Consider the following 14,547-nt stretch of genomic DNA (forward strand, 5'->3'; position numbering starts at 1 on the left):
TTTTTGAAGGATTTATTCTTACAAGCTTTTGTTCTTGTCTATGCCTAGTGTACTAACAACCTGTCTAATAGTGCCCCAGTCTTCCATAGTAAAAATTTAGAATTGATTTGCCAACAAATCAAAATAGTTATCACTTCATAAACTATTTTTATGGCTTGCCTTTTTATGCGTAAATTTTACTATAATTGTGATTAAAATGATTTGTGACTTTGTAATGCTACATTTTGAATGATGTTGCCTTGATTTGATAACAAATTGAATTGTGTATGATTGCAGCGTTGAAAGATAATGGCGGGCAGAGGGAGTGGTGGGAGAGGCGACCGCCTCCGAGAGCTGCTGAGTCAGATGGAGGAGGAGGAGAAGCAGAAGAAGGCGGCAGCAGAAGCGGCTCAGGCCCTATTGAGGGCTCAGGCGCCTCCGCAACCGGTCAGATACATTTATAAAACAGGCTCTTTGAAAAAAATCTCCAACTTTCTTTCCTCTGTAACGGGAAGGGTGATGTTGGAAGGTTGATCTTAGTTTTAGCTGGGATACTCGTTTGAATTATTCACTGGATCATGAAACGGAAGAATAATATTTTTTAATGCAGTGAAAAGTCTGAAAATGCATAATGCATTGAAAATTATCAGCCAATATTGTTCAGTCATCAGTTGAACCAAGAACAATAATAAAATATAAAAAAAACAGTTCAAAAGTCATCACTAAGTTATTTATAAGTTAGTTAATGATCCAACTCATTTCAACTAACAAGGAGATTCGGGTATAGAGCAATAATTGACGTTATATCAAATTAACACATACCGTATCAAGTTACAGCGAACTGCAAATAGTCAAAAATATTTATTGATAATATCAAGTTTTCTCAATGAAATAATAAGAAGGATATTTTTTATTAGTTTAATAGACTCTACCAACTATATAAAGATTGTTAAATGCATGGCATCTAGAATATATCCAGAATACTTCATATTCTTGACTGTATCAAGCTATAAGTTGGAACCTCTTTATCTCTATATATAATTGGGCTTCAGTTGATGAGGGTGGGTTATCAAAGTCTTGAGGCGCATGTTGAGAGCATGGATATCAGTTCCCCTTTGATCTAGAAGCTTAGTAAATGAATATATTAAATTATTGAATTAGCAAAGTAAATGAATGTATTTAATAATTGCATTTATTTTTTGTAGATGCCGGGATTTTCTGTGGGTAGAGGAAGGGGAATATTAGGAGCTCTGAGCCAGTCAGCAGCTGCATCTTCTGAGCCGGCACCAATCAGACCCATGGGTCGAGGAGCTATGATGAGGTTCGTACATTGCTATTACATAAAACGTATATATGTCAAGTTGGTTTTTGAACAATCTAAATACGGGATTGGGAAATGAAGTATGGATAATGTGAAATAACTGTCACGGGCTTATTCATCAACCAAACTCAAATTCATCTCATGAATGTGTAGCTTATGGTGGCATTTCAAGTAAAAAAATTGAAACTCATTTTGAAAAAATATACATCAAGTTGAAAGGCGGCCTTTCTCATCCAACGTTATGAGAAGTTTACCTGAGTATTTCACGTGGAAACACGATCCTTCGTGAAATCGTTTTAAAAGCCTCCAAGAACAAGTATATGTGGTTTGTTAATGTAGACTTGAGTAGGCTATACACGTTAAATTATACATAAAAGTATTATCAACATCCCATAAAGTTTACTAATGTAGTTAGATGGAAAAAGCCTTTTTAAAAAAATTACTATCTATTCATAATCAATTGAAAATAAAAATGAATTTTTCCCTCTTTATATGTGTAATGACAATATTTAAGCTACTCATTGTAAAAATTAAATTAGAGTTTGGTTGAAAAGTAAGCCAAATTATCCATACTTGTACAACTCTACAATAAATACAATGCGGGAAGATTCAACACGCATTCGCCTAAAACTGCTTCAACCTATAAATTTGGATGATTTGGAATGCTAATTACTACAGCACAAAGATGATCTATTAGCAATTTTAATTGAATATAAAATAGATGCCTATCTCATTTCTGAAACTCATTTCACCGAAGAATCCTATTTTAAAATTAGAGGGTACAAAACGTACCATACCAACAACAGTCCTAGAGGCGGAAGTGTGGTTATGGCGGAAGAGCTGAACCATTATGAGTTCAAGAAGATAGAATAATTGCAGGAGTTCCTGACAATTTGAAACCTATCGGTAGACTATCCGGTACGATCACAATTATTATTGGAGCCGTCTACTGGCCATCACGGTAGGAAGATAGAATACATCGATTTCCTAAGCATCTTCACAGGAAAATTTATCATTGGAGAACAATTCAAAGAATACACAGTGGGGCTCACGACTAACCATAACTAAGGGAAAAGAGCTGTTATTGGCTATTAATGAATACCACTGCGATGTTCACTCAACAAGAAAACCAACCTACTGGCCAACACACACCTACAACAATAATTCCAGACCTGATTGACTTTTCCTTAAAGCAGTGCAAAGGCAAAAAAACTTTCTACTGATGACATTTTTCAATTTTTTTCGATTTGTATACTATGAAGCTATCAAAATGAAAAATTTTTCTCAAGAACAAATTTTTTCTTTTTGAGATATGAGTGCATAAAGTTTAAATTTTGGGGACAGGTTATTTCAAATTCGATAAGAGATAAATCCATGAAATTCTGAGGTTGAATTCTTCATGGTGTTGTTGATTAAATAAAACAAAAATTTCCTGATAGTATCAATTTTTGAGAAAGTCATTCAATTTACCAAAAATAACTTTCTGTTGAGTTATTTTTGGTAAATTGAATAACTTCCTCAAACATTGATACTATCAGGAAATTTTTGTTTAATGCAATCAACAATAACATGAAGAATTCATCCTTTTTTGTACCAAAAATTCGAACTTTATACGCTCTTGTCTCAAAAAGTAATGACCGTAGAAAAACTTTTTCGTTTTGATAGCTTGATAGTATACAAATCGAAAAACTTTGAAAAATTTCACCAGTAGAAAGTTTTTTTTAAGCCTTTGCACAGCCTTAACAAAATAATATTCCACCAAACTGTGTTGAAGTTGAAGAAGAATTTGATCTCAACTCTGACCATTCTCCAATAGCTTTGACAATGCAGCTGTTAAAAAGAAATGCCACCCAGACTCATCAACAGATATACAGATTTAGAAACTTTCAAAAATATGATAGACACTAAAATATACCTGAACACATCTCTGCGAACTAGAGATGAACTAGAATTTGAAGTCCATGAGTTTGTAACCAATATCCAACAAAGTGATATAAAGGGAACATACACCTCCTCTTCAGAGCAGGATTTTCAAAGCTAATTGCTACCCTGTAAAAGTAAGATGGTTGATTAAAAAAATAAGAACAAGAAGATTATGGCAATCAACAAGAAACCCAAGAATTGAAACAGAACCTGATAGAATTACGAATGAACTGAGAAAGATTATACAGGATATAGAACAATATGATATCAATAAATTCTTGAAAGAGTTAACCAATGAATCTACAAAAAAATTTTTAGTATGGATATCAACCAGGAAACTGAAGAGACCTCTTGAACAAGTAAAGTAAAAATCAAGATAGCTGAGCAAGGAGTAACAAAGAGAAAGCCGATTTGTTTGTTGATCATCTGGAAAAGGTTTTCTCACCCCATAAAACAATAAATTGTAGATGAGAATTCTCATCATCATGGAGCAGGAGTCATCACTCCAACATCGCCAAGAGAGGTAGAATATGGGATTTAAAATTTTAGCAGAAAGAAAACGCCAGGTTTCGACTAGAGAGATTCTACAGGAGCTCCCAAGAAAAGCAATTGTGAAGCTATGCCATCTCTTCAACGCTTTATTCAGAGTGAAATATATGCCAAGTTTTTGGAAGGTAGCTGATGTCATCATGATACCTAAACCGGGAATGCCACCACATGATGTATCCTCATACAGGCCAATTTCACTTCTGCCAGTAATATCAAAATTATTTAAACTTCTACTAAGAAGATTAAAGCCTTATATGGATGATAATGATTTAATACTAACTAATCAATTTGGATTTTCAGATAAACATAGTACAATAGATCAGATGCACAGAATAACAAATATCATTGAAAATTACCTTGGAGGAAAAGAAAGTTTGCTCTGCAGATCTCCTTGATGTAGCACATACTTTCGACAAATTATGGCATTCAGGATTGTGCTACAAAATGAACTAGTTCTTATCAACAAAATATTGTCTGATACTGAAATCATATCTTCAAGGCCGTTATTTCAGAATAAAACAAGATAATGCTTTTCCCTCTCTCAGAGAAATCAGGGTTCCTGAAGGAAGTGTGCTGGGTCCCCTCTTCTACCTTCTCTACAAATCTGATATATCTCAACCCGTAAAATGTAAAAGTAGGAACATTTGCTGATGACACAGCAATTTTATCCGTTGGCGAAACTGAACTCATCTTTTAGGTTGAGTTAATTACAGATTACTGGAAAGCTGCAGAAGTTATAATGATTTCAAAACTTGGAAAAACAATACATAATATCACATTTTCCTATTGACAGCCGCCAGCGTCTGCACCGACCCCTGTGGGGTGACCCACTTCTTGGGCCTTGAGACGGAGGAGGAGTGAAACAACGGGGTTCCCGAAGCTGCTACAACAACAACATCTTGCAGGCCAATCTCTCTCCTACCTGTAATTTCAAAACTATTTGAAAAACTGCTTTTGAAAAAATTAAGCCAATTATAGAGATTGAGGAGTTGATACCAAAACATCAATTCGGATTCAGAGAGAAACACACTACCATAGAGCAAGTTCACAGAATTACCAATTTAATTGAAAAGACTCTTGAAGAGAAGAAAATTTGTAGTGCAATATTCCTGGATGTTACCCAAGCATTTGATAAGGTGTGGCATAGAGGTCTATTAGCAAAATTAAGAACTATGCTCCCAATTGAATACACTGAAATATTGGAGTCATATCTAGTGAGAAGATATTCCAGAGTCAAACAGAAAACCGCCTATTCTGAGCTAAAAGAAATTAGAGCAGGAGTATATTCGATTCAAATGGCGTATAATTACTAAAAAACCATGTTTTCCACGGTTTTCTCGAAAACGGCTCTAACGATTTTCTTCAAATTTATACCATGAATAGCTATTTATAAGCCCTAACTTCTGACATGAGTCTCATTTCTGGAAAAATTGCAGAGACTCCGTAATATTCTTGAAAAAAAAATGGCGTATAATTACTAAAAAACCATGTTTTTCACGGTTTTATCGAAAACGGCTCTAACGATTTTCTTCAAATTCATACCCTGTAAAGTTATTCATCAGCTCTATCAACTGGCATGAGTCTCCTTCCTGGGAAACTAATGGGGGGTCCACCCCATCTTTGAGAAATGGACTTTGTAACCTGACTCTCGTGCTTGAGGTAGGTAGGTAGAGCAGTTTATAAAAAGAACACATAGTCGAGATATTTCATCTGTAGAATAGCTTTTTAAAAAATCGTCTAATTTCACAATTTACACAAAGGAAAAAGTACTCTGAAAACAATTATATATACACATAAACAGTACAAATATATATATATATATATATATATATATATATACATAACAGTTTCAAATATGTTGCCGCCAATCGTCTTTATGTTATTCCCCTAAATATTATTCTCGTTTAAGAATGTGGCTTACAGTTCAATGAGCAAGGAGAGTTGTGGGAGTGTACCACACCAGATTTTTAAGATAGTTATTCAACCTACTAAAAATAACCAAAAATAGCTTTTAGTTAAGTTATTTTTGGTAAATTGAATAACGTTTTCAAAAATTGATATTTTCAGAAACTTTTTGTTTTACTAAATCAACAATACCATGAAGAATCCATCCTCTAAATCTCATGGATTTATATCTTACCGAATTTGAAATGTTCTGTCCCAAACATTCAAACTTCAGGCGCTCATATCTCAAAAGTAATGATCGGAGAAAAAAAAATTTCCTGAGAAAACTTTTTCATTTTGATTGTTTGATGATGTACAAATCGAAAAACTTGGAAAAATATCACAAGTAGAAAGTTTATTTTTAGCCTTTGCACAGCCTTAAGGTAGTGTTCTTGGGCCAATTCCATATCTACTGTTTACTAGCGATCTACCCGAGTTGGAAAATGATACAGTGGCAACATTTGCTGATTTACTAACTAGCTGATTCACAGCTTTACTAACTCTGGGCGACAACAGTCAGGAAACTTCAAGATGCTGCTGATGAAATCTCAAGTTTGGATAAACTGTGAAAAATCAAAGTAAATGAGACCTGTAAATGAAAGTCTGTCCAAGTCAACTTCACAAACAGAAAATGTGAGAAAATTCCCCTATCCATCACTGGGAAACCTGTTCCATTTGCTAACGAGGCATGTCTCTGGATGCAAGGTTGCGTTGGAAAGCAAACGTGGAGAAAAAAGAGAAGAACTAGGACTAAGATATAGAAAAGTCTATTGGTTGATGGGCCGAAATTCTGCTCTTTCAATCTACAAAAAGATCCTCATCTACAAGCAAATCCTGAAACTCATATGGATGTTTGGAATCCAACTCTGGGGCTGTGCCAGCAAGAGCAATGTAGATGTAATCCAACGATTCCAAAACAAAGTTTGAGGAACATCGTCGATGCTCCAAGATTCAGCCGGAACGCTGACATTCAAAGAGAACTGTTGGTGGAGTTCGTTGCAACAGAGATTTGGCACTTCGCCCTCAAGCATGCAGACAGGATCCGACGGCATGAAAATGAAGAAGTCGTTCAGTTACTTGACACACATATGCTGCGCAGATTGAAACGGATCAAACCCTTCGAGTTGTGTAGTGCTGTGGAGTGAGTGTCAAAAGCAGAGCAGTTTTGATAGTGTAAATGTATATCTACAATACTTGATAACTCATTTATTCATATAATAACTATTGTTATATTTTGTCATTTTCAAGATAGTTGCTAGAAGTAGTAGTCTTGGTGAGAACTACCTATCTTATTAATATTTAACTCATCATTATATTAGGAAAGAATTGCTCATTAGTCTTTTTAGACTAGATTGCAATAAAAACCGTTGGCGAAACGGTTGAAGATTCTACAAAGAAATTGCAGATGATGACAGTCAACAGAATCAATGTTTGGACAAACAAGCATTGGCTTATAAAGTTGAATGAAGCAAAGTCAGTTCAAGTTAACTTTACAAACAAAAGAATTCAATATACCCCTTAACACTGAATGGGACAATTGTACACTGGATGCTAATCTGAGATGGAAGGAGCATTTAATGAATAAAAGAGAACAACTTGGCATCAAATTCAAGAAAATGTACTACTGACTACAAGAAAAAGCTACTTGGGAGGACATCGAAGTTAACAATTTATAAGAAATTGCTTCTTTACAAGCAGATTCTCAAGCCGGTGAGGACCTTGACCAATATAGAAGACTGATCCAAATGGGTTCTACCTTCAGAAACTATATTCTTATCAATTCAAGTCAAAATAAAATAGCTTATTAGTCTTTATATGCTCTAAAAATCTTGAAAAACCCTAAAAATTTAATGTAAACAGTTTAGAGTTTGAGTTAATGTTTCAATCAAAAGATGATATTTTAATGTATTTTGTATTGTAAACTGAATTTCGACTAAACAGTAGTTTAATTACTATTTTCTTTATTTTTAGCTCGCTGATAGCTCAAAGAACTGAACCAAGCGTCAGTCGACCTATCGAGAAGGTTACAGAAGCTGTGGAATCACTGTCTTTACAACCAAGGGCTAAGCCAATGCCAGTTGCTGACAGACCGCCAGAAGTTCATACTGGCACTTCTGGAACTCAGTAAGTCTACTCGAAAAAAGACTCAGTCAAATAGAGAAAATCAAATCATATCGTACAACTTCACTTTTATTCTCAATATCATTATCCAATAGATTTAGTATTTAATTAATTCCTGTGTTTTTTGTGCAAACACAAAAATGCTTGTAATGCTCTTATTTCTCTCATGTATCACTTCTTTCATTGAATGCCCCCCCCCCCCCCAATTATAACATATAGCTGAATGCATTACAGCTTTGAAATGAATTTGAGATATTATTTACAGTTAATAGTTGTATGATTTTTGGTATTGTATGTTTGCAGAATAAGCATGACATCGAACTACATTCGACTGCAGTGCGACCCAGACAAAGGAATGTTTGAGTATTTTGTCAGATTTATTCCTGAAGTGGATAATGTGAAACTCAAGTATGATCTTCTTTCAACCAGAAAAGACATAATCGGAGATACCAGGACTTTTGACGGACAAACTCTTTATTTGCCAAAACTTCTAAAAGATCAGGTACGTTGGTGCAATAATTCTTAAAGATAATACCAATAAAATTCCAGGTGTAATCTGCAAACCTTCTTCAATGTGTGCCCTTTAGTTTTCAAGCTCACTCCTCTCATCAAACAACAAACAAAATCATATTAACGGCTGGAATTGCTTTTATTGAGATAGAGATATTATTTTACTTCAAATTTGGAATTTTTTTCCCCGATGGCTTGATTAGCGTATTAAAACTATTAAGTATAAAATTATTTTTTAAATGTATGTAAAGTCTATTGTTGAATATAGGGTAGACGAGTGGCGCTCTGCCTGGTAGTCGATTCATTGGGCATCATCTCATCATGTCATTTTGTATTATTAGAAATTATTATAAAGTAGTATAACAATTTATTTCTCAATCAGTATGCTATCGATGTTTAAAATCAAATGTTTAACATGTTTTAGATTATTGATTTTATTTGTACGAGAATGTAGAAATATAAATTTGATTTGTTTTCAGGTCACTTACTTGGATGCTGTTAGTAAATTGGATCAATCGAGAGTTCAAATTGAGATTACTTTTCAAAGGAAAAGAAATCTTGCAGAATGTGTGCATTTCTATAATGTACTTTTCAATAGAATCATGCACATATTAAATTTTATTCGATTTGGAAGAAGTACATTCAATCCGAAGGAAGCCGTACCGATCCCCGAATACAGGTATTGGCAGTTCATTCTTGGAAGATGTGCTCTACTATTATTTCCATTTGTCGGCAGTAGTTATTGTTAGAATAGTCATTAGGCAGTATTTAATGGATTATATTGTGTCAAGTGATTATCACTTGAAACCATCAGTATTGGATGGTTTGAATGGTGATATTTATAAGGAATGCTGACAGTTGGTAGTGATGGAACTAGCCTATAGGACCGACCGCCTTATCGATGAATGCAGTTATACTCACCTCTAGCGGTTCCCTGCTAATAAATGCCTAGTTTCACAAATATTTTCTCCATTAATTTCCGTTTTATGTTGTCGCAGGATACATTTTTCCTTATCAGCACAAAAACGATTCCAATGAGATGAAAAACCATATTCATCTAACCATTTTCAACAGTGAACACTAATAATCATTCTTTTCTATCTAGCAGTCACCTCAAGAAATCCTATACTATTAAACGAGCAATTTCTGTTTATATGTTTAGATGTTTATATGTTTGTATTTCTCCGGATCTCGAAAACGGCTTTAACGATTCTCACGAAATTCAGAACATAGTTGGTTTATAATATAAAAAATCGATTGCACTAGGTCTCATCCCTGGGAAAACTCGCTGAAGGACATTAAAAGGATAATTATTATTCATCCTTGGAAAAACAGCTGATAATAATTATTTCGTCGTCTGTTGATGATGGAAGTGAGTGAGCGAGTTGATGTGTGTGGGACCGTGTCAAAATAATGACTCTGCTGTTGAACTTTTGTAATCATTCAATCAGGTGCTTAGTGCCGGTTGCAAAAAATCCGGGTTATTTTCAATCATGATTAATTCCAGTAGATCCATCTTTTTGAAATAGTCTTCTCTTATTGGTTCACGTGAAATTAATCAGGATTAAAATTTAACCGGCTTTTGTGCAACCGGGCGTTTATAAGGGAAATTTTTGCATTCCTCTGGGAATTATTCTCAATTTACTGTGATTAGATAGAACATTTCTGTATGAACTATGTATGTTATTATAATTTCTTCTTTCGTAATAAATTTGTTATGCTTTTGTACGCCAGAGCGAAGCTCGATCCCCGATATTATGAGTAAATACTCTAGATACTCAGTAGTACCAACCCTCCCCCGGAATCCAATGAGCAATGATGCACACCCTCAATTTAAGACCAGGCCCCCCCATACGTCAGGCGTCATGTTGAACAGTTTAGTCAGAGAAAACTAAGATTGTATATTCTATGGTTTAGTTACATTTACATACAATTACTATAAAATGACGTGAAAATACATGTGTTCAAGTGTAAAATGTAGTGATTCTATAATAATTACATACACAGGCAATAGGCAACATGGTCAGCCTTGTGGAAAATAGAAAAATCGATAAGCTCAATATGGCCATTCTAGACTTAAACGGTGTTGAAAAAGTTTTCCATTCTCACTTGGAAGAAGTCATCAAAAGAATATAAAGGGTTTTGCAAAAGAATGCCCTCCAGTTCAGATTTAAATCTGGACTCCTGCAAAACTCTCGCCGAGCATGGCAGCTTGTGATGAATCACAAATCGAATAAGTATTGTTAACGAAAGTTGATGTCGGATTTACTATACAATATACAAATTTACAATAATACGAAGTGATGTCTGCCAATATAAAAAGAAATACACCATGTTTTCAGACTGTTTTCAACATGAGATTAAACATTTTGAGGTTAATTTTAAACCGGTATTTCAAACTTAAATGTAATAAAATGAAAAGGTAATTTGACTTATTAATTGATTTGGTTTCAGGTTGGAAGTTTGGCCGGGTTACGTGACGGCTATCGAAAATCACGAAGGAGGTCTCCTCATCTGCTGCGATGTGTCCAGCCGAGTGCTGCGCAAGGTCACTGCTCACCAAATCATGTCAGTTCATTCTCACATATTTTTCTAATTATTTTCTCAGTTTGTTGAACGAGCAAAGCCAAGTTCTAGTTATGAATGATTTTCTTTACTGTAGTATGTTTTTCAGTCATGAAATGTCCTTTTGAAAAAAATATCGAGCTGTTTCCATAATTATCATCAACTCTGTAAAAGCGTTGAGGAGTAATTGCATAATAAAGTAATAAAAATTGAAATTTTCAGCCTAATATTCAAAAATGAATATTTTTTCAATCCTCAGGGATTTTTTTTCAACAGTTCAACCCAAAGATGTTACAATTAAAAATTTTAGTTCATTTTTTAAATAGCTTCCTAAATGTAGGACTAATAAAATCTATTAGTCCAGTCACCAGGTACTTTTGCTGGAAAAACTCTTAACACGCCAAATTTTTGGATGCAATTATTCTGGAGTATTTAACAGCTTAAATTAATACAAAAAGACCTAGCCCTGGAGCTTTTTACAGGGTGCCCCATACACCTCAGAATTTCTTTTCCTTTTCCACTTTTCTGTGATTCACGCCAAATGGAGCCCTTTGACAGAAAAATCACTTGACTTTTTTCAATGATAAACTTCCACAAACCATTTCCCACAGGAAAACCCCAACAATTTCACATAAACTACAAAGTTTGAAAAACGACCATTGTTTCGTGCATAACTCATTGTCTATCAACTATAAAAAAACTTTTCAAAAAAGAACAACTTCGCACCACCCTGATTTTTATTAATGCTATTTTAGTTCTCAGACATATGTATAGTTATTTGAAATTTTTCATCAACTTACTCTTAGTTAAAATTAGTAATTACTTCCAACACCAAACTAAAAAAAAAAAACGTATGATTCCAGATTCATTTAGATTTGTATTCCAACCTTCTAATATGTCTAGAAATGCAGTATTAACTTAGTGTTCTATTTTCCTAACTAGGGATGAGTAACTATTTCAGCAATTAATAATTTTCATTTGTTTTACAGTCAAGATGTTTTGCAAGGGAGTAGATCGGGTGACTACAAGGAGATCGTTCAAGCTACACTCATTGGAAACTCGGTAATGACCGACTACAACAAAAAGCTGTACAGAGTAGATGATATAGACTTCACAATCAACCCCAGCGATACATTCGTGAAAGCTGGCAAAGAAGTAAGTTTTATCCTTTCCCGTCTTTTATTCATTGAAAGTATACAATTTACTAATAAGCTAATCCACAGGAAGCGTGATTGGGTCAAGTATCACTTTTTAGAATCAGTGAAGACTATTCTATACTTGGTTCATTGTTATTACTGGCTGCTGAAATAATGTCACTAAACTTGAAATTTTAGTTATGAAAATGAAATTTTAAATAATTTAAAATTTCTAATAATTTATTTAATGTAATAGAAATACTTGAACTTAGGCCGCGCCAAATGTGCTAAAAAAATGCACTCCGTAGTCATTTTTGGATAACAACCGTAGATGATGCATGAAGATTACTTTAATGAGAAACGCAATGATGATACAGTAAGTCGAAATCACATACAAACTCCTCAAAAACAAGATTCCAGTCAAAATGCTCAGGGTTTTGTTATATCGCTTGTATTTTGATAAACATTCAAGATATTTCGCAGTTTTTTACACGAAAATAATTTAAAACACCTTCCTTTACAGTGAGATCCACATTAGAATTGCAGTATTTGATTAACATTGGTGTAGCTATCCTTGTTTATAATTCGATAAAGCTGATAGCGCTATCCTTTTCTAGCTCCGCAAACATTATTTGTGTAAAATGGGGGATACATAATAATACATAATTAACCTTCCGGCAGTCGCGCTGTTGTAAAAAGTACAACAGTGCCAGTTTTTTTGCTGCACAAAACTATTGAATGGGGTGGTGTCAGTGAATCTTCGCATTCCAAAACTTTGTTTAGATGTTTATATGTTTTTATTTCACCGGATCTCGAAAACGGCTCTAATGATTCTCACGAAATTCAGAACATATTAGGTTTATAATATTTGATTGCACTAGGTCTCATTCCTGGGAAAACTCGCTGAAGGACATTAAAAGGATAATTATTATTCATCCTTGGAAAAACAGCGGATAATAATTATTTCTTCGTCTGTTGGTGATGGAAGTGAGTGAGCGAGTTCATGTATGTGGGACTGTGTCAAAATTATGACTCAGCTGTTAAACTTTTGTAATCATTCAATCAGGTGCTTAGTGCCGGTTGCAAAAAATCCGGATTATTTTCAATCCTGATTAATTCCAGTAGATCCATCTTTTTGAAGTGGTCTTCTCTGATTTGGTTCACGTGGAGTTTATCAGGATTAAAATTTAATCGGCTTTTGTGCAACTGGGCCTTTGTGAGGGAAATTTCTGCATTCCTCTGTGAATTAATCTCAATTTACTGCGATTAGATAGAACATTTCTGTATGAATGTTTTTATAATTTCTTCTTTCGTAATAAATTTTTTATGCTTTTGTACTCCAGAGCGAAGCTCGGTCCCCGATATTTTTTATTTATTGATAAACAAAACACAATTCTCTAAAATGATCGTGTTTATATTTTACAGCTGGCTATACGTCAGCTTATGAATTTCGGGGATGCGATATTTTGATTTTCCACAAACGTACTATTTTATTATCCACAGACGCATTTTTTTATTAAACACAGACGATGAAAGTCTCAGCTGTTTTTCCAAGGATGAATTATCCGTTTAATGTAGTTCAGTAAGTTTTCCCAGGAATGAGATCTAGTGCAATCAAATTTTTAGTGAATCATAAACCTACTATGTTCCAAATTTCGTAAAAATCGTTAGAGCCGTTTTCGAGATCTGTTGAACATAAATAACCAGATAACCAGACATATAAATACTTGGGACTCCACCAGCATTTGAAAATCTCCCGTGTTGAAGTGTTCAACCGCTTGGAAATCCAATTTAAGAGAAGACTAAGTAAAGTCATGAAATCTTAATTGCTTTCAAAGCATCTGATTAAGGCAATAAATTCTTGGGTTATTCCATCTCTGACCTACAGTTTTGGTGTTCTGAAGTGGTCTGACACTCGTCTGGGACAAATGGACAGGCTTGTGAGGACTCAAATAACAAAAAACAGGGTGCATCACCCAAGATCATAGATGAGTCGTCTATGTATGCCAAGGAAGCTGGGTGGCAGGGGTTTGTCCAGGGTTTCAGATCTGTGTGCAAAACAAGAGAAAAGACTGAGTGAGTATTTCATTTCTGCTAACACAAATCTCCTCAGGGAAGTGTGTCAACTGGATGAAAATTATACTGCACTTAACCTGAGGAACCCTAATGGTCGAGAGCTCTTGACAGTGCATGATTACAAGGCAGAATGGCAACAGAGGGAACTGCATGGGCGCTACTGCAAGCATCTGAACTCTGATCATACTAATCATGACCTTTCAAGCAGGTGGCTGACAGATGGAAGTCTTTTCCCAGAGACAGAAGGCTTTATAATTGCTATGCAGGATCAGGTTGTAGATACCAATGCCTATAGAAGACCTATCATCAGAGATCTGAGTATAAGTGATAAATGCAGGCTTTGTAACGCTGCAGTATAAAGTATTCATCACACAGTTTCAGGCTGTCAATATAGGCACCAAAAGAATATTTGAGGCGACATAA

The 14,547-nt window shown here is 34.6% G+C and overlaps 1 protein-coding gene across 2 annotated transcripts in view; it reads left to right on the plus strand.

Moving 5' to 3' along the window:
- LOC111048265 (piwi-like protein Ago3) overlaps positions 1-14,547 on the plus strand; it is a 64,134-nt gene that overhangs the window by 12,352 nt on the left and 37,235 nt on the right. For both annotated transcript variants that reach the window (XM_022334137.2, XM_039426805.1), the window contains exons 2-8: positions 277-426; positions 1,185-1,300; positions 7,688-7,840; positions 8,141-8,339; positions 8,827-9,026; positions 10,802-10,915; positions 11,902-12,067. In XM_022334137.2, coding sequence (XP_022189829.2) covers positions 289-426; positions 1,185-1,300; positions 7,688-7,840; positions 8,141-8,339; positions 8,827-9,026; positions 10,802-10,915; positions 11,902-12,067 — 1,086 coding nt within the window. In that variant the 5' untranslated portion in view covers positions 277-288. The remainder of the gene's footprint in view (positions 1-276; positions 427-1,184; positions 1,301-7,687; positions 7,841-8,140; positions 8,340-8,826; positions 9,027-10,801; positions 10,916-11,901; positions 12,068-14,547) is intronic.

Source organism: Nilaparvata lugens, chromosome 1 (assembly GCF_014356525.2).
Source record: "Nilaparvata lugens isolate BPH chromosome 1, ASM1435652v1, whole genome shotgun sequence".
Taxonomy (NCBI): domain Eukaryota; kingdom Metazoa; phylum Arthropoda; class Insecta; order Hemiptera; family Delphacidae; genus Nilaparvata; species Nilaparvata lugens.